Source organism: Hemitrygon akajei, chromosome 15 (genome assembly GCF_048418815.1).
Source record: "Hemitrygon akajei chromosome 15, sHemAka1.3, whole genome shotgun sequence".
NCBI lineage: Eukaryota > Metazoa > Chordata > Chondrichthyes > Myliobatiformes > Dasyatidae > Hemitrygon > Hemitrygon akajei.
Window position 1 is genome coordinate 75,169,360 of NC_133138.1, and position 25,490 is coordinate 75,194,849.

The window sequence follows — 25,490 nt, forward strand, 5'->3', positions numbered from 1 at the left end:
ATGTAATCCCTATAGCCTTTGATATAATTGACTATATGATCTGACCATATGAATGGACACTGGGTATATGAGTTGGAATGTTCTGTTGAAGTTGCACAAGATGTTGGTGAGGCCAAATTTGGAGTATTTTGTGCAGTTCTGAGCACCTACCTACAGGAAGGATATCAGTAAGTTTGAAAGTGTGCAGAGGAAACATACAAGGAGGTTTCGCGGACTTGAGAAAATTTATTGGGATGCCACTGGGACTTGAGGATCTGGGTGATGGGAAAGGATGGATAAGTTGGAACTTTATTCACTGGAGTACAGCAGAATGAGGGGAGATCTTTTTGAGGTCTCCAGACTTCTTCGGAGTGCAGAATGGTAAATGCAGGCAGGCTTATTCCCCTCTGTGTGGGTGAGACTCAAACTAGAGGTCATGGGTTTGGGGTGAAAGGTGAAATGTTTAAAAGGAACCTGAGGGCAACTTCTTCACTCAGAGGGTGGTGCAGGTGTGGAGCGAGCTGCCGGTGGGTGTGGATTCAATTTCAACATTTAAGAGAAATTTGGATGGTACATGGATGAGAGAGGTTTAGAGAGCTCTGGTCCACAAGCACGTGCACTAGGTGGACCAGAGGGCCTGTTTCTCTGTTGTTGTGCTCTGACACTGTTTTTAACTCTCCCCAGTGCCTTGTTTCTTGTTGTGCCGTTCAGTGAGACTGGCCTTGTCACTTCCACCTGCACACTCTGATTACTGCATGTTCCCTCCCTACTACATGAATTGCAGTTTCTTCTGGTTAACTATGCAAATACTTTATCTATTTCATTACGTCTTGTATTCATCTAAATTGTTTGCAGCTTTGACGACCTGTTTGATCCCGTCATCTGTAGTCCTAATTTGCACCTACAGATTGTGCATTCTTTTAAATGCCACTGACTCTCCTTTCCCGTGCACACTGCTGACCTGTTCATTCTTAAAGTACGTATATGTCACCTTCTACAACCCTGAGATTTGTTTGCTTGTGAGCATACTCAGCAAATCTATAGAAGAGTAACTGTAACAGGATCAGTGAAAGATCGACCAGATTGCAGAAAACAATGAACTGTGCAAATATAAATATCAATAAATAACAAGAACATGTGATAAAGAATCGTTAAAAGTGAGGTCGTTGATTGTGGGAACATTTCAATGATGGGGCAAGTGAGTGCAGATATCCCCTTTGTATAAAACAGCCTGATGGTTGCTGGGTAGTAACTGTTCTTGAATCTGTGGTGCGAGTCCTGAGGCTCTTGTACCTTCTTCCTGATGGCAGCAGTGTGAAGAGGGCATGGCCTGGGTGGTGGGGATCTGTGATGATGGATGCTGCTTTCCCGCAACAGCATTTCGTGTAGATGTGCTCAGTAGATAGGGGTGCTTTACCCATGGTGGACGGCTGAGGAGGCAGACGTTGAGGAGAGAAGGGGAACTCATCGTGATGAGAGCTTAACGTGCTGACTGATCGCCATGCGGATTGGGAAACCAGGGTGACACCAGCGATCGGCACCCAATGGCTGCATCTACCAGCAATTTTGACTGGAGGAACTGGGACCCAACACGTGGTCAGGGTGGCTCTGAAGGATCTCAGTAAGAGAAACCCCTTCAACAGGGACCACCGTTCTCAAGGTCCTGCTCGAGTACTGCAAGTTCGAGGCAGAGGAAATCTATTGCATTCAAGACTTCAGAGGTTTTTTTCAACATAACCTTCAAGTGTGTGGCAGGATAGCAGATGTTCCTGCAGGCTTTTCAACAACTATTGAAGGCGCAGCTACTTGTCACCATCCCCCCCCCCCCCCCCCCCCCCAGAAGAAACCTGATCACACCGCACATGTTCAACCCCACATGTGCCCATTGTTACTTGCCCGGGCCAGATCGGAAAGGTCAGGGTGTCGGGACCGGAAGCAAGGCAAAGGGTCAGTTCTGCTCGCTGCTGTGCAACGTTTACTCCGCTCTGCGCTGAACTGAGGCTGTGGCCTGCTCCACCTGCAGTGATGCCTGGCTTCCTGTCTTTCAGAAAACTTCTAAAGCTACTTGCTTACTCTTATTGTTTGCACGATTTGTTTTTCTTCCCCTCTCTGCACATTTGATGTTTGACGACCTTTTTAATGGGTTCTTCTGCGCTTTCTTTGTTTTGTGGCTGCCTGTAAGGAGACAAACTTCAAGGCTGTATAATGTATACATATTGTGATAATAAATGTACTTTGAACTTCGAGGGCACAGGAACCTGTGTGAATATCAAAGATATGTTCAGGAACTTGACAAGTAAGCACCAGATGAAGTTTAAGTTGAGCGTGGATTCAAATGGCTCCATCATCCACTGGCCCTCAGCCTTCATCATCAGAGGTAACCATGGTTACGTGGAGTTACAGCAGAGCCTGGGCTGACCAGCATACGCCAAGTCTGGACACGTGGCAATTCAGTGCAGTAATCTGCAAGAACTGCAGACAGGAAGGCCTCCAGACTGCCAGGAAAGCAAATATTGTGACCTCTGTGGAGAGGCAGGTCACCTCCAGAAAGCCTGACCAAAACGTGCTGGCACGTACCCGCCGGCAATAAGAGGGAGAGCTGGCACTGGGAATGCACAGACAAATGCCTTGGGCCTACCACCAGCGCAAAGACCACGGCCCTCACCGAAAAAGAGACAGACTCAAACTCCTATCCGCCCCTCCACAGCGAGGAGGAGTCCATGGTGTAGGGCAGAGCAGAGGGACAAGAGGAGGAATGGTGGTGGGTGAAGAAGAAGAATTTCCAGAGGGCGCCATCCAAAAGACAATGGGTTTTGGATGGCACCTTCCTTATGAGAATAAAAGGAACGGGAAGAAAAGGGCAGGGCAGCAAACAGGTGACAGCAACCTCTTCCCATCAGGATGAAGCAAGCGTGGGAAACTGGCACTAAACACCGGAGGAAAACGTGGAAAGGAGCCAACAGGCACTTGCGGATGGAGAAGGAATTCCACCGACCAAACCCCAGCCACTGGAGACCAGGGGCAGCACACAAGCCTCCATTTCCAGGAGACTCAGATCAGCCAGTCAAAACCAGGGAGTTGTACAGAGGCCACTGGCCCCCATCTCCGGGAGACTGAGAGCAGCACAGGAGCCATCCCTTCCCTCCCAGCTCTGGGAATCCACGAGTAGACATGCGTCAGATCAGAGAGGTGGAGGGTGCAGATCGACCAGAGGAGGAGCAGTGTCCAACGACGTCCCTCTTTCCCCCATCAGCATCGCCACGTCCAGAGGAGGATCACCCTCAATACGGACCATCAGACCTCCACAACTACTGGAGGAGGCCTCGATGAGGGGCCCCGTGGTTTTTTGTGTGGTCGGTGGGCAATGATTGTTGCACTTCCAGCCTGGGCACCCTGCTACAAGGAAGCAACTTCTCCAATCAGCCAAGTCAGAGAGGAGGTTGCTGTGTGCGTCCTCGTGGCAGATGAAACCCTCGACTCCAGCTCATTGAGGTGTATAATTCAGCCGCGCGGAGCGAGCGCCAGGCCACTATCGAGCAGTCCCCACCGCTGCTGACAGTGTCACAGCTGGTAGTTCTGGCCACTGACTTCAATGGCTGGATGATCTGATAGTGTAGACAGCACCTCCAGATCCCTGATGGAAGTGGTTAAAACAGCCAAGCTGTGTGATACCTTCAGCAGCCTCAACCACCTGGTTCCGACCGGCTGGTTCAGTCCGTTCCTGGACTAGTTTCCTGTTCGTGTTAGAGCCTATCGTGGTCAGATCCACCAGCGTCACACACCAGTGTTCTTCTCTGACCACTGCCTGAGTCTCCTGTCACCTGTGGGAGGACCAGAAGGCAGGCAGGCAGGGGGATGTGGAAGCTGACTATCTAGCTGCTGACCCCCGGGAACGTTGAGGAACTAGAGAATTAGCATTGTATTTTAGATGCTCTGTTTCTCAGTGGACACCTCTACCCCACAACCCTCGAGAGCCACGGTTTCCTTCGACCGGAATGTTGTGCATTGTCGCTGTTGGCAGAGTTCAGATACTTTTTAATGGATAATCCTCTCTACATCTCGCCCCTAGCCACCCTTTTAACAGTGGCCTTAAATCCCAAGCAACACATACAAATTGCTGGAGGAACTCGGTAGGTAAGGCAGCATCCTTGGAAAAGAGTAAACGGTCGATGCTTCGGGCCAAGAGGTGCCTCTGGGACTGAAAAGGAAGGGGGAAGGTGCTAGAATAAGAAGGTGGGGAGGAGGATAGGTGAAAGGTGAAGCCAGGTGGGTGGGGAAGGTAAAGGGCTGGAGAAGAAGGAATCTGATAAGAGAGGAGAGTGGACCGTAGGTGAAAGAGGAGGGAGAGGGGACCCAGGGAGGTGATAGGCAGGTGAGAAGTTAGAGTGGGGAGTAGAGGAAGTGGGGGAGGGGGAGGAATGTATTTACTGGAAGGAAAAATCAATATGCAATCAGATTGGAGGCTTGTGTATATAAATAATAAATAAGAAAAGGGCCCAGCAGAGGCACACCACCAGTCACAGGCCTTCAGTCCAAGAAACCACCTCCGACCGTCACTCTGAATTTACTACCAAGCCAGCAATTATAAATCCAGTTAGCTACCTCTCCTTAATTCCCTTGCAACCTAACCTATCGGCTGTAGAGAAAATCTGCAGATGCTGGAAATCCGAGCAACGCACACAAGACACTGGAGGAGCTCAACAGGCCATGCAGCATCTACGGGGGGAAAAGTACAGTCGATGTTTCAGCCCAAAGAGTCACTTGTATTTTTTTTTTCTATAGTTGCTGCCTGACCTGCTGAGTTCCTCCAGCATTTTGTGTTTTGACCAGACCAGCCTGCTGTGTGGGGCCTTGTCAGAGGCATTTATGTCCAGTTTCTTTCAAATGCTTGTCAACAGTGCCATCAGTGTCATTTTGCATTTCCCCTCCCCCTCCCACTTTCAAATCGCTTACTATCTTTCCTTTCGGTTAGTCCTGACGAAGGGTCTCGGCCCGAAATGTCGACAGTGCTTCTCCCTATAGATGCTGCCTGGCCTGCTGTGTTCCACCAGCATTTTGTGTGTGTTGCTTGAATTTCCAGCATCTGCAGATTTCCTCGTGAGTGTGATAAGCTGTTTTCTTTGTTTGAGTCTGATTTGAATGCTTTGTTTCTGTCACCTAGATGGGCCATGGCAAACCGGGAGAGACTGCTGGCTTTGAACAGCACACTGGAGTTCAAACTGCACAGGCTGTATTTCATTAGCCTACTGACTGGAGGCATCATCAACCAAATTGAGGCACTGGAATATGCCAAGAACTTTCAGCCCTTTGCACAGCAACATCAAAGAGGTCAGACCAGATGGGTTTGGTCAATTGTTTAAAAGGCTGCTTCAAATTAAAAGCTAAGTAACAAGCTTATAGTGGCTATGATTGAATAAACCTGTCAATCATACCAATAAACTAATGCGCTTTATTAATTCTGTTACTTTTTTTAACTTTTCTCCTCCTCTTCTCCAAACATTGATATTGTTAGTTTTAGGAGAGTATTTTACCATGCTTTTAAAATAATTTCCTGGATGTACAAAGGGCACCTTCTCCAATGCGCCTTCCAGATGCTAAAACCCAACAATGAGGCCATTCAGTTGTTTTTTTTCCCTTTTCTCCCCTCCTGTTTGAATAAGTGACTTCCATGAGAGGTTGCACCGTAGCCTTAAGGAGCAGGTAGATTCTCCATCACCCAAAGCTGAAGTACCTGTCACTCGTCCTGTGGTCCAGTTCCCTCTCGACTGAGATTGGCTAATGGAGCAGAACAGGATCTTCCTTCCTTGATCACTCATGAATGATTCTCTGTGTATCCTCCCTCTGGCATTGTCCATTCTGCTTGGGCGTTTAATAAGAATACCAAAATACTCAGGAGCATTCAGCGTCCAAATATTTAAAGGTTTCAAGATGTTTAAGGCACTGAAGTAAAAGAGAGTCACTTACCATAATGTAACAACCCATAATAAAACTTATCCATGCAGTGAAGTAAATTCAGAACCAGTGACCATAAGAGATCGGAGCAGTATTAGACCATTTGGCCTATTGAGTCTACCTCGCCATTTCATCATGGCTGATCCATTTTCCCTTTCAACTCCATTCTGCCTTCTCCCTATAACCCTTCACATCCTGACTAATCAAAAACCTAACAACCTCCACCTTAAATACACCCAATGACCTGGCCTCCATAGCTGCCCGTGGCAATGAATTCCACATATTCATCACCCTATGGCTAAAGAAATTCCTCCTCATCTCTGTTCTAAATAGATGTCCCTCTATTCTGAGGCTGTGTCCTCTGGTCCTAGACCCAGCCATTATAGGAAACATGCTCTCCACATCCACCCTATCTAGGTGTTTCAACATACGTTAGATTTCAATGGGATTTCCCCCTTCATTCATCTAAATCCCAGCAAGTACAGGCTCAGGGCATCAAATGCCCCTTTCATTCCTGGAATAATTCTTCTTAAGCTCCCTTGAGCTCTCCCTGAGGTCAGCACATCCTTTCTTAGATAAGGGGCTTGAAACTGCTCACAGTACTCCACGTGAGGCCTCACCAGTGCCTTATAAAGCCTCAGCATTACATACATACTTTTATATTCTAGTCCTCTGAAAATGAATTCTAGCATTGCATTTTCCTTCCTCACCATCAACTCAACCTGCAAATCAACCTTTCGGGATTCCTGCACAAGGGCTCCCAAGTCCCTTCGCAACTTGGATTTTTGAATTTTCTACCCACTTTGAAAATAGTCTACACTTTTATTCCTCCTACCAAAGAGCATGACTGCACACTTCCCCACACTGTATTCCATCTACTGCTGCTTTGCCCATTCTCCTAGTCTCAGTCCTTCTGCCACCTCCCTGGTTCCTCAACACTGCCTGCCCCTCCACCTATCTTCATATCGTCCGCAAACTTGGCAACAAAGCCTTCGATTATTCCATTAAACTTGAGAGTACCTGATGGAGTAAGTCCACTTGTTTAAAAAAAACACATAACCATCTCTACTAGCAGTCTCCAAAACCATTAGTATATCTACAGAATAACGCAAACTTTAATAATAATTCTACATTTACCCCTGTCACAACTAGTTAAGATTCCCTGAGCTTTGCTTATGGATACCCTGTAAGCAGATTTCAACCAGACTTGTACTGGTTTCCCAACATTTGTGTTGACACCCTACCTCATTACAGCTGTCCTTCCCTGTTGTGGTTCTGGTCTATATTAAGGGTTGTGTTTTGTTTGTAGTATCATAACAAAGCAACCCTGGAAAATCTGGTTTCCTCTGGGTGTTTCTGCATTCTATGTTAAATGCATGTTGTTATATGCACAGATGTTACCTGTACATAAGGATTATTTAGATTGTATTATATATGTTGTCGATTGATTTACTGTGACGTGGGGGCCATTTAGCCCTCGAGTTGATGGTGGAAGAGCAATCCCACCATTTGCATTTCTCCCTTTTGTTTCATTTAACCACACAATGTACCCTTGCTTGCATTACTCACCAGCCACTGCTTACAGTACAGTGACCAGAGACTGCAGTAGGTAGAAGGCCAAGCACCTTGAGGAAGTCCATGCTGTCACAGGGACAATGTTTAACCTCTACAGAGATGACACTGGAATTCAGGATCAAACTTGGATTTACTTCCGTGCTGTGGTGGCATCCATATTCCAGCTCTTTGTTTTGTAACAGTAGCTGATCTGTTTCCGGTTAGGAATCAGCACAAGAACAGGTCCTTCTGTGCTGACAATGATGCCAATTAAAACAGCACATCTGCCTATGCCCTCCTGAATCTTGTGTACCTATTCATGCACGGACCCACAGTGGTGCTAGAAAGTTTGTGAACCCTGTAGCTTTTTCCCTATTTCTGCATAAATATGACCTAAAATGTGATCAGATATTCACGTAAGTCCTAAAACTAGATAAAGAGAACACAGTTAAATAAGTAACACAAAAAACAATATATTTGTTCGTTTATTTATTGAGGAATAATGATACAATATTACATGTTGGAAAAAGTATGTGAACCTTTGTTTTCAGTAACTAGTGTGACCCCCTTGTACTGCAATAATTTCAACCAAACATTTCCGGTAACCGTTGGTCGGTCCTGCACATCGGCTTGGAGGAATTTTAGGCCATTCCATCTTACAAAATTGCTTCAACTCTGGGCTGTCGGTGGGTTTCCTTGCATGAACTGCTTGCTTTGGGTCCTTCCACAGCATTTCTGTAGGATTAAGGTCAGGACTTTGACTCGGCCATTCCAAAACACAAATTTTCTTCTTTTTAAAACATTTTCTTGTCAATTTACTTTTCTCTTTTGGATCATTATCTTGTTGCATTATCCATCTTCTATTAAGCTTCAGCTGACACAACGCTGCCCTGACATTCTCCTGTAAACTGTCTTGATACAATTTTGAATTCATTGTTCCCTGAATGATTGCAAGCTGTTCCATTCATGAAATAGCAAAGCAGTCCCAAACCATGATGCTCCTTCCACCATGCTTCACAGTTGGGATGACATTTTGGTGTTGGTGTGCAGTGCCTTTTCCCCTTCAAACATAGCAATGAGTTAAAAGTTCAACTTCTGTCTCACCTGTCCTCAGAACATTGTCCCAGAAGCATTGTAGAACATCCAGGTGGTCTTTCGCAAACTTTAGAAATGCCCTTGTAGCCTTTCCCAGCTTCATGTGTCTCTACAATTCTTCTAAGGTCCTCCTGAAAGTTGTTTTGATTGAGGCATGGTGCACATAAACAGATCTTTCAAAGCAGGATCTGACTTTGTGTGTCTTTTTTATGGGACAGGGTACCTCTACAACCCACACCTCCAACCTCATCTCATTGATTGGAACACCTGACTCCAAATAGCTTTTGTAGAAGGCATTACCCCAGAGGTTCACATACTTTTTCCAACAAATACATGTAATATTGGATCATTCTTCTCAATAAATAAATGAACAAGTATAATGTTTTGTGTTATTTATTTAATCGGGTTCTCTTTATCCTGTTTTAGGACTTCAGTGGAGATCTGATCACATTTTAGGTCATGTTTATTAGAAATAGAAAATTCTACAGGGTTCTCAAACTTTCTAGCACCACTGAAAATGCCTGTTACCCACTGCAATTGCTTTTGCTTCCATTCTAAGCAACTATCACTTTTATTTAAAAACTTGCCCCATAAATTTCCTTTAAAATTTCTGCACTGTCATCAGTAATTTTTGACATTTGTTCTGCTAGTTTTCCAATGTGTTACCCTTGACCAGGGGCATTTTGCTCTTCTATGAATTGCTCGATAGTAATGCAAGGGTTGTCATTCCAGACATCCAAGTGTTGATGGGAAGCCTGGTTTACCTGCGCAATGGTATTGCAAACTCCCCATATCTCCACCTGCTGGATTCAAACCAGTGGGCAGACATCTGTGACATCTTCACCAGAGATGCCTGTGCCCTCCTCGGCCTTTCTGTTGAGTCCCCTCTGAGTGTCAGGTAAGAACAACGTCATTAGCTGGAATCTTTTCCCTTTTAATACTCTAATTGTGACTGAATTTTAAGTCATTTTAATAACAACAAGCAGATTAAGGCGTTTCTAACTTGAAATTATGAAATTATTTCATTTTCCCTCCCGGTTGTTTCTGACATCTCCAAGCCCAAATGCCTTTAAACCGCAGTAAGCAAAACAGTTCTGAATTGTCTTACTGCTTATTTCTTGCCAACTATTAGTGACAAAAATCACTGCTTTTTGAACACAAACACACACACACACAACTAATGCTATTTTATAAACTTCCCTTTAGGCATGGTGTCATGTCTAACGGCCTCCCAAGCCTGACGCTAGTTCGAAACTGTTCAGAAACAATCTCCTGTCCAAATTAAGTGGCATAGTATCCCAGAAGAACGAAGGGAATCCCCGCTATTTTCTTGATTGTTTTTGTTCTTTAAGAATTGTTCCAAATAAGCATCTGCAGGGAAAGAAATAGCCTAGGCTGATGCCCTTTCTCTCTGACAGTTCCACTGCTTCTGTGGTCTCTGTCCCCACTATTGCCATGTACGTTGCTGGATCTGATGAGCACTCCCACGTTCTGACAGAAACTGGAAAGACTGGTTATCTGAAGCAGGTGAACATGGTGTGAGTCCTGAGGGCAGAAGCTTGCTTCATTGGAAGAAAAGTTGTTTCTCAAGTTTGCATTTGGCTCCCATAGACCAATATGAGGGGAGAAAGACCAGGGGGTCAGAATGGGGTGGGGAATTAGGGCATCAGGCACCTGAAAGTTCAATGGTCACCCTGATGAACTGAATGGAGGTGTTCTGCAAAGTAATCACCCGGTCAGTGTTTGCTTTCTCCAGGGGAAAAGGCACGGAGAGTGCAGATGCAATTCACCAAACTGGAAGTGAAATGCAGTTTCCCTGTTTGGCTAACCAGATGGTGGGGAGGGAAGCAATAAATGTGGGGGTGTTGCTGCTCCAGTGGTTATTTGGAAAGATATCATGAGGATAGGAGTGAGTGTGGGGAAGCACAAGTGAACAGAAGGTCTGAAGGGAACAGTCCCTTTGGAACACTGAGTGGAGGCTTTGTCTGGAGGAACCTCACTGAAAGCATCAGAAATTATGGAGGAGGAATGTGGGGGGTGATGTGTGGAAGCTGAGGACAGGATTTTAGAGCACAAGTGTAGGAAATGGAAAAGCAGCAGTTGAGAATCCTGTCAATGATGGTAGCAGTTAAGCAGTTTAATCTTGAGGTTTAACCTGCTGGGATGGGTGGAGCACTGTGAGGGAGAATTAAAAGCATCAAAAGTTTTCACCAGTTGATTGGCTTGACCTCATCTCTCATGTATATAAAAAATGCAGGCAAACCAGCAATTGTAAATATAGCGGAGCAATTTCTGAAGTTTAGTATATTAGTGTGTTTTTTTTTGCTTGTTTCTGTTCCCATGACTTCAACTGAGATCTCTTTTTCAAACTGCTCGGAGCACAGAAGGTAAAATCCCTGGGAGCCACTGGCAGATGAAGAGATGAGATCATTGTATCAGTGTCACTGCAGTTTCATCTTCCTGTTGAGTTTGGGTAGGGTTTTGCTCTAGGCTGTCTTCCTCTTCACATGATTATCATTCAGGATTAAAACAAAAACGGGTTTAAAAATTCAATGTTTTCGGATCAAATTCATTGGACTTATCCTTCATTTTAACATTAAATAGCTGCTTAGCTTTCCTTTGTTAGATATTCTGATGTGAAAGTTGTTTGTCCCATTTTGTGTATCCAAATGAGCACTAGTTATACAGAAGAATTACAGAGCACAGAAACTTGTAGAAATGTTTCATTCCGTCTCTTTCCTTCGGTTTTATTGTAAAGTTGTTTCTTACAGCATTTTGCATCAAAGTGGGGATATTATGAAGCTGCAATTCTACATATTCTGAACCCACTCTTCTGTCCATCTTCTGCAATCCTGGCTTTTGGGTAAATAGTCAAGTTGCTCTCCTCCAGTGGATAAACTGGTTGAAGCACTAAATTATGGACGGAGTCATTTTTTCCATCTGGCCTGTTATAACCTTGTATTGTGCAATTGGCCATTCTTGCCTGAATCTAGCAAAGGCTACATCAGCTGGAATCTGCATCCATAGGAAGTGAAAGCATCAACTCTGCTGTCAGTCACTATCTAAACAATATCCTCTGACTTGTTTTTTGGAAAATGTATGATCAATGTAGAGTGTTAAAGAGTACCACTCAAACAGCTTCATCACAAGAACTTTGTCCTGTGCAATTGGATCTCCAGTTAGGTATGGCTCAAAGGTATGACAGAAAGAGCAGGTGAACTCGTATTTGCAGAAGTCTTCACTGTGGAAGACAAAGAAATTTGAGAGTGTTAGGGGGCAGATTTGAGTGCAGTTGCCATTACTAAACAGAAGGTGCTTGGGAAACTAAGAGGTCTGAAGGTAGATAAGTCACCTGGAACCAGATGTACTATATCCACAGGGCCCTGATAGATGTAGCTGAAGAGATTGTGGAGTCATTACTAATAATCTTTCAAAAATCACTAGATTCTGGAAAGGTTCCGGAGGATTAGAAAATTGTAAATGTCACTCAACTCTCTAAAGAGGGACGCAGAAGAAAGGAAATTACAGGTTATTTAGCCTGACTTCAGTGGGCGGTCAGATCTTAAGAGTCCATTATGAAGGATAAGGTTTCAGGGTCCTTGGAGGCCAACATCAGCATGGTTTCCTTAAGAGGAAATATTGCCTGACAAATCTGTTGGAATTCTTTAAGGAAATAACAGGCAGGATAGACAAAGGAGAGTCAGGAGAAGTCTGGGTTTTCAGAAGGTCTTTGACAAGGTGCTGCACATGAGGCTGCTTAACAAACTAAGAGCCCATGCTATTACAGGAATGATACTAGGATGGACAGGGAGGTTGGCTGACTGACAAGAGGCAGAATAGGAATGCAGAGGGACTTTTCTGGTTGGCTGCTAGTGACTAGTGGTGTTCTGGCGGGGTCAGTGGTGTGACTGCCTCTTTTCACTTTATATGTCAATGATTTGGATGACAGAATTGATGCTTTGTAGCAAAGTTTACAGATGAATCAATGATAAGTGGAGGAGCAGGTAGTATTGAATTGAATTGACTATTACGTACATCCTTCACATACATGAGGAGTAAAAATCTTTGTTATGCCGCCTTCTAAATGTACAATTTATAGTAATTTGTAATAAATAGAGGACAGTCAATATAGCTTAGAAATACAATTGTATCAGTGTGAATTAATCAGTCTGATGGCCTGATGGAAGAAGCTGTCCCTGAGCCTGTTAGTCCTAGCTTTTATGCTGTGGTATCTTTTCTCAGATGGTAGCAGCTGGAACGGTTTGTGGTTGGGGTGACTCGGGTCCCCAATCATCCTTTGGGCCCTTTTTACACATCTGTCTTTGCAAATATCCTGAATAGTGGGAAGTTCACATCTACAGATGCGCTGGGCTGTCTGCACCACTCTCTGCAGAGTTCTGTGATTGAGGGAAGTACAGTTCCCATACCAGGCAGTGATGCAGCCAGTCAGGATGCTCTCAATTGTCCTCCTTTAGAAAGTTCTTAGGATTTGGGGGCCCCATACCAAACTTCCTCAACCATCTGAGGTGAAAGAGGCTCTGTTGTGCCAGTTTCACCACACAGCCGGTATGTACAGACCACGTGAGGTCCTTGGTGATGTTTATGCCGAGGAACTTAAACACGTTTACCCTCTCAACCCCAGATCCATTGATGTCAACAGGGGTTAGCCTGTCTCCATTCCTCCTGTAATCCACAACCAGCTCCTTTGTTTTTGCAACGTTGAGGGAGAGATTGTTTTCTTGACACCACTGTGTCAGGGTGATGACTTCCTCTCTGTAGGCTGCCTCATTATTATTTGAGATTAGGCCAATCAGTTAGTGTCATCAGCAAATTTGATTAGCAGATTGGAGCTGTGGGTGGCGACACAGTCATGGGTATACAGAGAGTAAAGGAGGGGGCCTAGGACACAGCCCTGAGGGACACCTGTGTTGAGGGTCAGATGGGCAGAGGTGAGGGAGCTCACTCTTAACACCTGCTGGCAATCTGACAGGAAGTCCAGGATCCAGCTACACAAGGTCTCTGAGCTTCTTGTCGAGCCTGGAGGGAATTATGGTGTTGAATCCAAGAAAAGCGTTCTCAAATAAGCATCCTTCTCCAGGTGTATAAAGATGGTGTGTAGAGCTGTGGCTATTGTGTCATCTGTCAATCGGTTGTGTCAGTAGGCGAATTGTAGGAGGTCCAGTGAGGGTGGTAGCATGCTGCAGATGTAATCCTTGACCAGCCTCTCAAAGCATTCACTTATTATTGAGGTGAGTGCGACAGGACGCCAGTCGTTCAGACATGTTTCCTTGGTCTATTTAGGTACAGGGACAATGGTGGATGTTTTGAAGCAGGAGGGCACTCTACACTGGGAGAGGGAAGATTAAAAATATCTGTAAACACTCCTGCCATTTGTGTCGCACACATCCTGAGCACCCACCCCGGGATGCCATCAGGTCCCACAGCCTTGTGGCTGTCCACTCGTTGGAAACACCTGCGTACTTCAGCCTCAGTGATGACTAAGGTGCAGGTCGCTTCAGGGGCTCGGTGTTGACGCCATCAAACCGAGCGTAAAGAAGATTTATCTGGGAGAGTGGTTCTCTCAAGTGATGCTGTGTCTCAGTTTGGAGAAAATTAGAAGTCGAACCTTCGAACCTTTGTTTGATTTTGAGAAGAGATGGGGCTCATTTGCTCGTTACTATCATTTCAGTTAACTGATAAATTTCCTCCACAATCTAAGTGTAAATTTTGTTTTGATATATTTGTTTCTTTTTGTTGGCGGTTTGATGTTTATTTTTAGAAGCTTTCTGTATGACGCACGGCTCCGGGGTTGTGCCCTCAATGGGCTTTTTTTTCCTCACTTTTCTTGCTTAGTAGGGTTTTTTTTATTCACAAAAATTTTCAATCTTTAAGATAATTTTTTGAGGCATTGTAAGTGTTGTTACTTCGATGTAGCTGTGTATTTTTGAATAATAATAATAATAATAAAAAGATTTGAAAAGAAAGAAGATTTATCTGGGAGAGAGGCAGCGATGTGGGAAATGCCTCTGCATTTAGCTTGGAAGTCTGCGATGGTGTGCAGACCTTGCAATAAGCTGCGTGTGTTGTTGGTGTAAAGTTGTGTCTGGGTCTTGTCCCTGTATTTTTGTTTCGCTGCCTGGATGACTTTGAGCAGGTCGTAGCTGCATTTCTTGAGCTCCTGCTGATTACCAGCAATGTCTCGCACGGAGCTGTTGATCCGGGGTTTCTGGTTTGGATAGACCCTGACCAGTTTCTGGGGGACAATACCCTTGATGCACTTCCGGATGAAACTCATGATGTCTTCCGTAAACTCGGAGACATCCTCATCATGGAAGACATTCCAGCTGGCGTCCTCAAAGCAGTCCTGTAGCATGGAGGCCGATTGGTCGGACCAACAGAGGACGGTTTTAACTATGGCCGCCTCTTGTTTCAGCTTCTGCCTGTACATCAGAAGGACGATGGAAGAGTGATCAGGCGGAGAAGCACTTTGCAAGCATTGCGGAAGGGAGCGTAGCAGTGGTTGAGAATGCTACCTCTCCGTGTGCTCACCTGGATGTGTTGACAAAACTTCACAGAGACTTTAGACAGTGACGCTCTATTAAAGTCACCGGCGACGATGAAGGCAGCCTCTGGTGTGCCATCTCCAAGGTGCTGATAGTCTCATACAGTTCTTTGAGAGCCAGGTCAGTATCAGCCTGCGGTAGAATATACACAGCTGTGATAATAACAGCCATGAACTCTCTAGGCAGCCACAAAGGTTTACACAGCAGCTCAAGGTACTCCAGATCCGGGGAACAATAGGATTTGAGAGCATGCACATTCCAGGGGTTGCACCAAACATTATCGACCATGAAGCATACCCCTCCTCCTTTATTCTTCCCAGAGAGGTTTTTTGACCTGTCAGCCCAGAACAGGGAGAACCCAGGGTGCTCGATGGCACGATCCGGTATCTCCACCATCAGCCAGGTCTCCACAAAGCACAAATCATTACATTCCTTTGTTTCCTGCTGGTAGGAGGTTTTGGCTCTCAGTTTGCACAGCTTGTTGTCCAGGGACTGAACGGTAGCCAGGAGTATGCCTGGGAGCGACAGCTGATTAGCACGCTGTCCCTTTTACCTCGCCTCTGGCGCTCCTTCTGAGGTAGCAGTGTTGTAATAAATGAACCTCCCATGGATCATGCAAGCAGGAGTTCCAGTGCAGAAAAGGCGGCAGGTAGTGGATAAATGCCTTCTTCCCAATGTTTAGAAGAGTCAGTCGATCATATCTGATGTGACTATCAGCTTCTTGATCAAGAAATGCCGAGGAAACTGCAGAAATTAGCAGTACACTGTAAAGTTGGAATGGAACCCACAAAATGGCCGCCGTACACGGCGCCATCTTGTGAAGTAGGGAGTCTGTAAAAGGACTTGGACAGGTTAGGAGAGCGAGCAAAGTGGCAGATGGAATACAGTAGAGATGTGTATGGCCATGTATTTTGGTAGATAGAATAAAGACATAGACTATTTTCTGAACAGGGATCAGTTTCAGAAATCAGAGGTGCAAAGGGACTTGGTGTCCTTATGCAAGATTCCCTAAAAGTTAACTTGCAGGTTGAGACAGTGGTAAGCAAGGCAAATGCAATGTTAGCATAGATAAAAGCAAGGATGTAATACTGAGGCTTTATAAGACACTGGGGGGGGGGGCCTCGTTTGGAGTATTGTGAGTAGTTTTGGGCCTCTTATCTAAGAAAGGATGTGCTGACATTGGAGAGGGTCCAGAGGGAAGTTCAGGAGAATTATTCCTGTAATGAAAGGGTTATCATGCGAGCTTGATGATTCTGGGCCTGTACTTGCTGGAGTTTAGAAGAGTGAGGGGGTGTATCATTGAAACCTATCAAATATTGGAAGGCCTAGATAGAGTAGATGCAGAGAGGATGCTCCCTATAGTGGGGGAAGTTAGGACTAGAGGGCACAGCCTCGGAATACAAGAGCATCCTTTTAGAACAGAGGAGGAATTTCTTTAGCCGGAGGGTGGTGTATCTGTGGAATTCTTTGCTATAGTCAGGTGTGGAGGCCAAGTCATTGGATATATTTAAAGCAGAGGTTGGTAGGCTCTTAATTATTAAGGGTGTAAATAGTTATCAAGAGAATGGGGTTGAGAGGGATAATAAATTGACTGTGATGAAATGGCGTAATAGCTCCGAGGAATTCTGCTCCCATGTCTTATGGTCTTGTGAGATTTTATGCGAGAAATATACAAGCAGTTAGAGGGATTGTATAGGTGTAAATGTGCTTTCACAAGGCTCGATTGAAGGTTAGCTGAGTGAGGGGCTGGAACAATTTGTTCCAGAAAGAGTCAGAAATCTTTATGACGGTGGCATAAGGAGTAGAGTCTGGGGCAGAAATTGGTTTGAACTGGCTTTCGAGTTTGTGGGAAAAACCAGTGATTGGACCATGGGCAATTTGGAAGCTCTGAAACCTCCTGATGCAGAGAAGCTGGGGGTTTCAATTGAATTTAGCAGGTGGTAAAACAAAAATCAAAATTTTGTTGAAGCAATACAAAAGTAGCTAGCAAAAAGAACAATGGAGGAAACAAGACAAAATGTCTTCATGCCAGGTGCTATTAAGGTCTAGATTTACCTGGGTATTGGTAAAAAATTCAGCAGTAAATTTTTATAGGGGAATTAGAAGAGGACTTGGTCGGAAAGTACTTACAGAGGTTTCCATAAAGAGCCTCAAAAGTGAGACAGATATACATTTGAGTTTGACTAAACGTCGAATATTATCTTTTGCTTCTCTCCTGGCTGGATGTCTAATTCTTCTTAGATGGAGAGATGTTTCCCCACCCATGCACGCTCAATGGCTTAACGATATTATGTCCTGCTTAGACCTTGAAAAAATTCATTACTCAATTCTTAATTCAGACATAAAGTTTCATAAGGTCTGGGGACCTTTTCTTGGATATTTTCATAACTTTCCTTTTGATTAAGTTTCTTTTTCAGTCCCTTACTTTCAGCTTTCTTTTTGGTAGTAGACATTATTATCTTCTGTTTTTAATTGTATTTACAGATTTAGGGGTTTGAATGTTCTGATTTATATTTACCACATTTTGCTGTGGTTGGTCTGGAGGTTTTTTTTGCGGGGGTGGGGGTGGACACTAACTTTACACGACTTTAATTTGGGTGCTTTTTCAATTATTATATTCTGTATTATATTATCTTATTGTATGTTTATCTTGCACTGTATTAATTTCCTATTTTGTTCTTGGGTTTTTTTTGTAGTGTTGTAGAAAATGCATTAAAAAATCAATAAAAAGAAATAAAGAGCCTCGAATTTGAGGCTAATTGAATAACTCTTAAAAAGTTGGGATAGGCACATGTCTTTTGTGATGCAAGATTCCAGTTGCCTGTGTTTCTGAAAATTGTTCAGTTTAGATCAGTCTTTCTCAATCTTTTTGCCCTGCAAAAACGCTTGAAATAATTTTCAGGTGTCAGGGAAACCCTGCATAAAAATTATTATATCTACAGCTAACGATAAGTTGTAGATATAATAATCCAAAAATAATTATCAATGCTCTTTTGAGTAGAGAATGAATTTTTAGTCAACCTTTCTTGGAAAAAAAAAGCAAAGCTTAGCTTGCCCTTTCTTGAAATTAAACTTTCCCTTTCATAAATTTTAAAGCTCATAAGGAAAACATAATAAATTTCTGTTAAATAACTGGCTTAAACCAAAAAGGGATTTAATTTTTCTAAAGATGGGCTCTGTAGGTTTAATTTAAATAAAGGTTTTAAATTGATTTTAATTAATGCTATTTACAACATGAAAATTTATTGACATTGTTGAATAGTAAAGTTACTAAAACCATAAGCCAAAGCAATATGAATAAAAATGTAGCCTAAGACACAATTTTATACAAGACTTTGAAAGAACATTTTCTTACTAAGTGACATGGTCAGGCTCAAATATAGGCCTAGCATGTGAAACCTGCGCTTGTTTTTTTTTTGCTGCACAAATACTCATTTCTGGGTCGAACTTGGGATAAGCACACACAGATTTCACCTTCAACTGAATTGAGCGTATTTCTATCCTTGCTTTTGATGCTTGTTAACTAAGAGAAAGCTGGCTCACAGCAAAATATTCCTTGCTTTCCCATAAATGGCAGGATGCTCTAATTTCACAGAAATCCAGGACTTGTCCAGGGGCAGGTCACTAAATCTCATCTTAAATGCACGATCAGACTGCAGTTCACAAAGTTCTTCCTCTTCTCTCGAGGTCGGGTTCTCGGGCTGAGCAGTAGATTCAGAGAAAGGGTCCCTCACCCAGTCATACACGAGTTGAAAGGGATAAGAAATACTGTTCAGTTTTGGTCTGCAGTTCTTCCAGGTGGTTTTAAATAAGACTCAAGACTTTCTGATATCCCTCCTCACTCTCAAGCCCAGGTCGCACTGCGTTTTAAAAAAAAAAAAAAAAAAAAATTCCTCCTTTAGAATGAAAATTTCCCTCCAATTTTCTACTACACTGGTAGAGTTTGTTTGCTCCCATAAGTCAGTCGGCAGCGTGCAAGGGGAAGTTGGGAAAGATAGGCTAATGTCACAGCCCAGGATAGGCGAGTCCATTCAGTGCTTGGAAAACAAAGTAAAGATGCATTCCTCATATTCCATTTTTCCTGGTAAGTTTGTCAATTAATGGGGGGGGTGGTTATTGAGAAGTGGGGAAGATGGTAACCTTTTGGCAACTCTGCTATCTTGAAGTGGGTATGCAAAGGAATGACGGCTTCAATCACTGTGTTTTGTTAAACAAGAGGACATTTCCAGTCCACAGCTGGTCATACTCCTTGTCCAGACACACTCCCGTTGACGATATTCTCCTTACTTTCACAGCTTTTCTGCTGGATGTCTCGCATTGCCGGTTCTGCTGAATATTAAGGCAGTAATTGAACAGCGACAGTGCACGGGGATATGGAGCCAAAAGGACGAGCTTCCAGTGAGTATTGCCTACTGATGTCACATTAGCAGATTCTAAACAACATTCTGTTTTAGCAGTACAGTCGGCCCTCCTTATCCCCGGGGGATTGGTTCTGGGACCCCCCCCAGCGGATGCTCAAGTCCCTTATTCAACCTGTCTCAATGTGGTGGACTTTAGGACCCAGTGGAACCCCAGACCTTATGCAACCTGTCTCAATGTGGTGGACTTTAGGACCCAGTGGAACCCCAGACCTTATTCAACCTGTCTCAATGTGGTGGACTTTAGGACCCAGTGGAACCCCAGACCTTATTCAACCTGTCTCAATGCGGTGGTCTTTAGGACCCGGCGCAGCTATGAATCTGCAGTGTTACTGTTCACGAAAATAATCACGGTCATGATTGAAAATAAAGTGGAAGTAATAAAGCGATCGGAAAGAGGTGAAATACCATGGGTCATTGGAAAAGCGTTAGGCTACAGTCGGTCAATGATCGGAACAATTTTAATGGATAATGTGAAAGGCCCTGCCCTGATGAAAGCTACAATTTTTACTAAGCAATGCAGTGGTTTAATTATTGAAATATGTATGTTTCTTAAGTGTTTTATATGCATAGAAAGGTAAAATATATTACTATATACTAAGACAAACGTTTGACTAACCAACGCTAAATAATACTGGATGTACCTGTTCCGACTTCAAATCTGTTTTAAAGACGGACTCAGGAACGGAACTCCTTCATAACCCGGGGACTGCCTGTACTTTAAAATCATCTCTAGATTACTTATAATACCTAATACTATGTAAATAGTTGGTATACTGTATTGTTTAGGGAATAATTACAAGAAAAATTAGTCTGTACATGCTCAAACAATGAGTGCTGGAGAGAGAACTTCCGGGTTTTCCCTATCCGTGGGTTTGAATCCGTGCTTGCGGAACCTGCGGATAAGGAGGGCCGACTGTATGTCCGCTGACTTGCCATACACCTTGGAACGAAGCGAATTCCTGCAGAATTAATGTTACCCTTCACCCAGCAAGAGAAGCAAAAATGTTGTACCGTCCTTTTCTTTCTTTCAGATTGAGATTGAGCTGGGGAAGAAGTGCTGGTACCACTCTGTGTTTGCCTGCCCCATCCTCCGACAGCAGGCTACTGAATCCAACCCTCCGATGAAGCTGATTTGCGGCCACGTGATCTCCAGAGACGCGTTGAACAAACTGATAAACGGCGGGAAGTAAGTACTCCAGATGCAGTGACTGATGCGCCTGTCACATGTGGTGGGTCGAAATGTGCTTTTCTGAAAGTGGCTGCTGGCTTGGGGATGGGAAGTTAATAGTTTATTTTGTTAGGCGTAAAGAAATGCGACCTCTAACTTGTATAGCATGGTCCTCCATATTTTCTGCTTTACTCATTCCCACTGCCTCCTTAGTACATAACTGGCTGGATTTGTTGGTTTCACTCCCTCAAGAGTTGGTGTGCATTGGACTGACTTCAGTATCAATCATGAACACTATGGCTCTTTATTCAAAGATTCAAAGTACATTTATTATCAAAGTATGTATACAGTATTCAACCCTGAGATGGCCGTGAAATAAAGAAAATACTGGAACCTGTTCAAAGGAGTGTGCGCGCGCACACTACACACATACGCTGTAGAAAAGGGGGAAGAATGAACAAAAAACACAGAATATCAAACAAAAGTTCAGTTCAATCTACACTGCCCCAACCAAGATAGCAACAAGAAAAGGAGCAGCCAGAAACACATCATAACTCAGAGTGAACGACAGAGTCCAATCCACAAACAGCGTTGATTAAACCTTTCCCAAGACCAGGACTCCAGCACAATCCTCCGGCAGCATTGAGAGGGAGAGAGACCATCACACGCAGGCACCTTCCTCCGGCAGCAGTGAGCGAGGTGCTGAGTACCCCTTGCCTCCACTCTCGCCTCGATTATTGCGATCTTCCTCGACACTTTAATCGGCGACAAATGGAGCCAGTCATGGGCCCGTGTGCCGTCTCCAGGCTCCTTGGCCTCGAGGTCAGATGCTTTGCTTGAAGCTTCACCGAATGCCCTGGGAGACAGCAAAGTGCCAGCTTGCTCAATCGGCCCAAAAACCCACCATTAAAATGTAGATTGCAACAGTAGCAGAACCACATTTGAAAGGAAAAGAGACAAAAGAAGTGACAGAAGTAGTTTCATGAACCGCCTGAAGGATGTCGCCTTTTGTCATGTTCAATGCTGCCATCATCTTCCTTGTGATGTAGGTTTACGCTACAGTGTTTAAGAAGGCACAGTCTTTGCCTTGGTACTAATCTCAACTAACTAATTTCAACCAACATGTAGCAAATATGACCCTCCAATGCTTTATGGAAATTCAAACAACACACACAAAATGCTGGTGGAACACAGCAGGCCAGGCAGCATCTATAAGGCGAAGCACTGTCGACGTTTCGGGCTGAGACCCTTCGTGTGTAGGCATCACTGGCAGAGGCTTCGCAGTAGTGAATTTAAAGAGCAAACACAAGGAAATCTGCAGATGCTGGAAATTCAAACAACACACACAAAATGCTGGTGGAACACAGCAGACCAGGCAGCATCTATAGGGAGAAGCACTGTCGACGTTTCGGGCCGAGACCCTTCGGAAGGGTCTTGTGTTTACTCTTTATGGAAATTCATTCATTATAGCTTGCAAAGGTGTTGGTGTATGATGTTTGCCTGAAAGCACATTTAACATAGATTTAATGACTCTTTGTTTTGAGCAATGAGATCTGTTCCTGTATCAATTCTTTTGTCTTTCCTTTTGTGCAGATTAAAGTGCCCCTATTGTCCAATGGAACAAGCTCCCTCTGATGCTAAACAGATCTATTTCTGAAGGCCGTATTTGAGATCAGTGGACATTGTGCTTCCTGTTGGAGACAGCTGTTACTAGGGTGTGTCTGTGTAACTGTGACCAGCCTAGCCTGCTTGATGGTGTGAATGTGATTTGCCCTGGATGGAGCTAAAGGGGATTATAGCAGACGTGTTTTGATGGTTCCCTGCTCACCCAGCCGCTGTGGGATCTGTACTTCATTTGCACTAGTCTAGAACCTGGATTAGCCATTAAATCCCACCTAATTTTTCTTTTGTCCTACTTGCAAGTGCTTAGCAAATATCGTGTAGTTTAAGTACCATTAACGAGTACTTAAGTACAACTAATCTGTTGCCATCGAATATTAGCAGCACCCACCATAAACATTTTGCTGTGGAGTCGTCTTTGCCAGTGGAGGTCAAGTGGATTAATTAAAAGCTATACATTGACACTTCTCACTATTATAAGGTTGAATGGTATATACATGTTTTCAGTTCACCTTGTTCAATTTGGGTATGTCAATCACAGAACGCTTTATCCTCCATTCCCTTCTTCTCTCCCCGACCAGCATCACTAACCCCACTTTCAGGAGATCTCCATTACAGTACTATCCAAAGCTAGTGAGCACTATTTTTAGGCTATTGTAACTCAGTGAGGCTCTTTTGATATTTCTGAGTGCTTTGGAGAACGTGGCTTGGTATTGGAACTGCAGCTATGGATCACATCTGATATTCCCTGAAATCAGTCACCAAGTGGAAGCAGAGAGTAAAAGGATGTCCACTAATGTAATTCCTACTCTTTACAAATATACCTATGACTTGTTTCATAATGACTCCCTTCCCCCCCCCCCCCCCACTTTTTGTTTTAAGGACTGTGTTGATGACATTTGACAATAACTTACAGCAGATTTTGAATCCTAAGCCTTGGAAAAAGTGACGTATCTCACTATTCCTGTTACTTTCATCAACAGCGGTTTCACATGAATTCAATTTAGAATATTTTGTCCTGATACTTGCTGCATCTCACTTGAACGTATTGGTGAAGCTATGCAAAAAAAAAAAATCCCAAGTTCGTTGTGTTTCCAGTTATAATCAGGGCAAAAGTAGGGAAACAGTTGCGTTCCTGAGCTGGGAACTGGGGGACCGAGGGAAGCTATGTTATAATCTCACTCTTCATCCAATTTAAGATGTTAGTCAGGTTGAACTGATGAGGGTGCCTGTAACAACTGGCCTAGTTGCTGACTTTGCCTGTAGGGTTGACTGGGGTCTCATTTGCAGGCTAACAATTTATGCATGGGTGAGAGGTCTGTCAGTGCCCCTTGAAACCATTCCCCTGCTACAATCACAGCCTCAGCGGAGAGATTGCGTCAAATTGTATTGTCTCCTTGACAACAGGTGAGAATACCCCTGGGAAGAGACTAGGGTTGAGGTATGGTGATGGCTATTCAGTGTTTTTCAGAAATCAGCTTTTAAATTTAATGTTTTATTTATTAGTCTATCTTTTTTTATAACTATTCATGATTTAGTTTATCTATGGCCCTATTAATTGTCCCATTGCAGACAGTTTCCCACAATGCATCATCATAACTTTCTCTTGCATTGCTTTTGAGTGAGTGGTAAAGGCAAGTCATTGCTGACTTACAATACATTGATTGTAACTATGGGTGTGGCAAGGGCAGGAGACAAGAAAATGCTTGATTGTTTATGATTTCGTATCAGAAATTCCAATGACCTGTTAATTATAAACCTACAAGCAGATTGGTCTTTGTGAAGTATGCATAAAATCCCAAATGATTGGTCACCATGCAATAGTTTGATTCGTAGACTGGGAGTGAAGAGAATCAGTTAGATTGAGGATTTAAATAAATAAAAAGGATCTAGTGCTTAAGTAAATGTCACAAACTGGGTCAAACAAATGGCATTGAGCAGAGTCTGCAGTAGATGGAAACTTCTGCCACTCTACCAGTCTGCTAAGAAGCTGAGGGAACCTCTTACACTTTTATTTGTCTTCTGAATACTTTTTTAATAGATATTTACTTTGATCTCGTCCTTTTGATTTATCCTTCCCACTGTGTCGTGCAGCTGCCAAAGACACTTATTGATTAAAAATGTTCTGCAAAGGAGGCTTCCTTCATTGTAACGTCCATCCCTGTGGACACACGAATTGGGTTCTGCTCACATCCCTTTACTAGCAGCGCTGAGAAGATGGGAAATGGGTAGAAATCAATGACTTGACTAGGATAAATGGCATAAGATGGGAGGTTTCAGCACAATGGGGTTTCCCTAGGTTATGAATGTAAAATACTCAACATCACTGTCAACAATAATTAATCCTTCAAAGGTATTAAGATATTATAATCGCAGGTGTCAAAATCAATTGTGATAGACGATGTAAAAGCCCAGACTTGGCTGCAATAGGTTCAGTAGCAATTCCTAATATGCACGCACAGTTTGTAAAGAGATGAGTTTAATAATGGATAGCATGGTTGCTAAGCAAATAGGGAACATAGTTCTTAAACTATGCTCAGAATTTTTATTTGGAAGGGGAGTAAGTTTTCCTATTGCATTTGTAAAACATCACAATCACTAGGGTGGCAAATAACCGTCCCTCACCACATTCTCACCTTATTCTTGTTTGGATGGTGTGTAAATATTAAAAAAAAAATGGGGAGATTGCACCATTTAACCAACTGTAATTATAATCCCTCATTTACCTGTCACCAGACCTCCCACAAAACCAGAAGAATGCAAAGGAAAGGTCATGGAATATCCTGCAATCACCAGTTCCGGGAGTTTGATAATTTTAGACTGTTACGTGACTTTTAATTTTGTTACCCATAATATAATTTATGTTCTATAACAAATGTTTAATAAATATGTTGAAGTGCTTGAATGATTGAAATTGCTTTCCTGTTTTTTGCAATTGTTATGCCGTGGATAAAAATGTTTGATTAGTTTTCGACATGTGGCCGGGTTTGGTGGGCAGGAGTATCGGTTTCCTCACTATGTACTCGGGCATTGCGGTTTGGTCTGATGTCTTCACGGGGAAAGAAATGCCATCCTGCAAGATGTAAGCGAGTTATAGGACCTGGGTACTTTCAGCACTTGCTCTACTGGACAGTTGTG

The 25,490-nt window shown here is 43.6% G+C and overlaps 1 protein-coding gene across 1 annotated transcript in view; it reads left to right on the forward strand.

The window, feature by feature from the left end:
* Positions 1 to 25,257, forward strand: part of rmnd5b (required for meiotic nuclear division 5 homolog B) — a 52,272-nt gene extending 27,015 nt beyond the window's left edge. Inside the window, exons 5-9 of the mRNA XM_073067789.1 lie at positions 5,141 to 5,307; positions 9,313 to 9,478; positions 19,439 to 19,541; positions 20,596 to 20,750; positions 22,326 to 25,257. Of these exons, the coding sequence (XP_072923890.1) occupies positions 5,141 to 5,307; positions 9,313 to 9,478; positions 19,439 to 19,541; positions 20,596 to 20,750; positions 22,326 to 22,389 (655 nt within the window). The 3' untranslated portion in view covers positions 22,390 to 25,257. The remainder of the gene's footprint in view (positions 1 to 5,140; positions 5,308 to 9,312; positions 9,479 to 19,438; positions 19,542 to 20,595; positions 20,751 to 22,325) is intronic.
* The last annotated feature ends 233 nt before the right edge of the window (positions 25,258 to 25,490 follow it).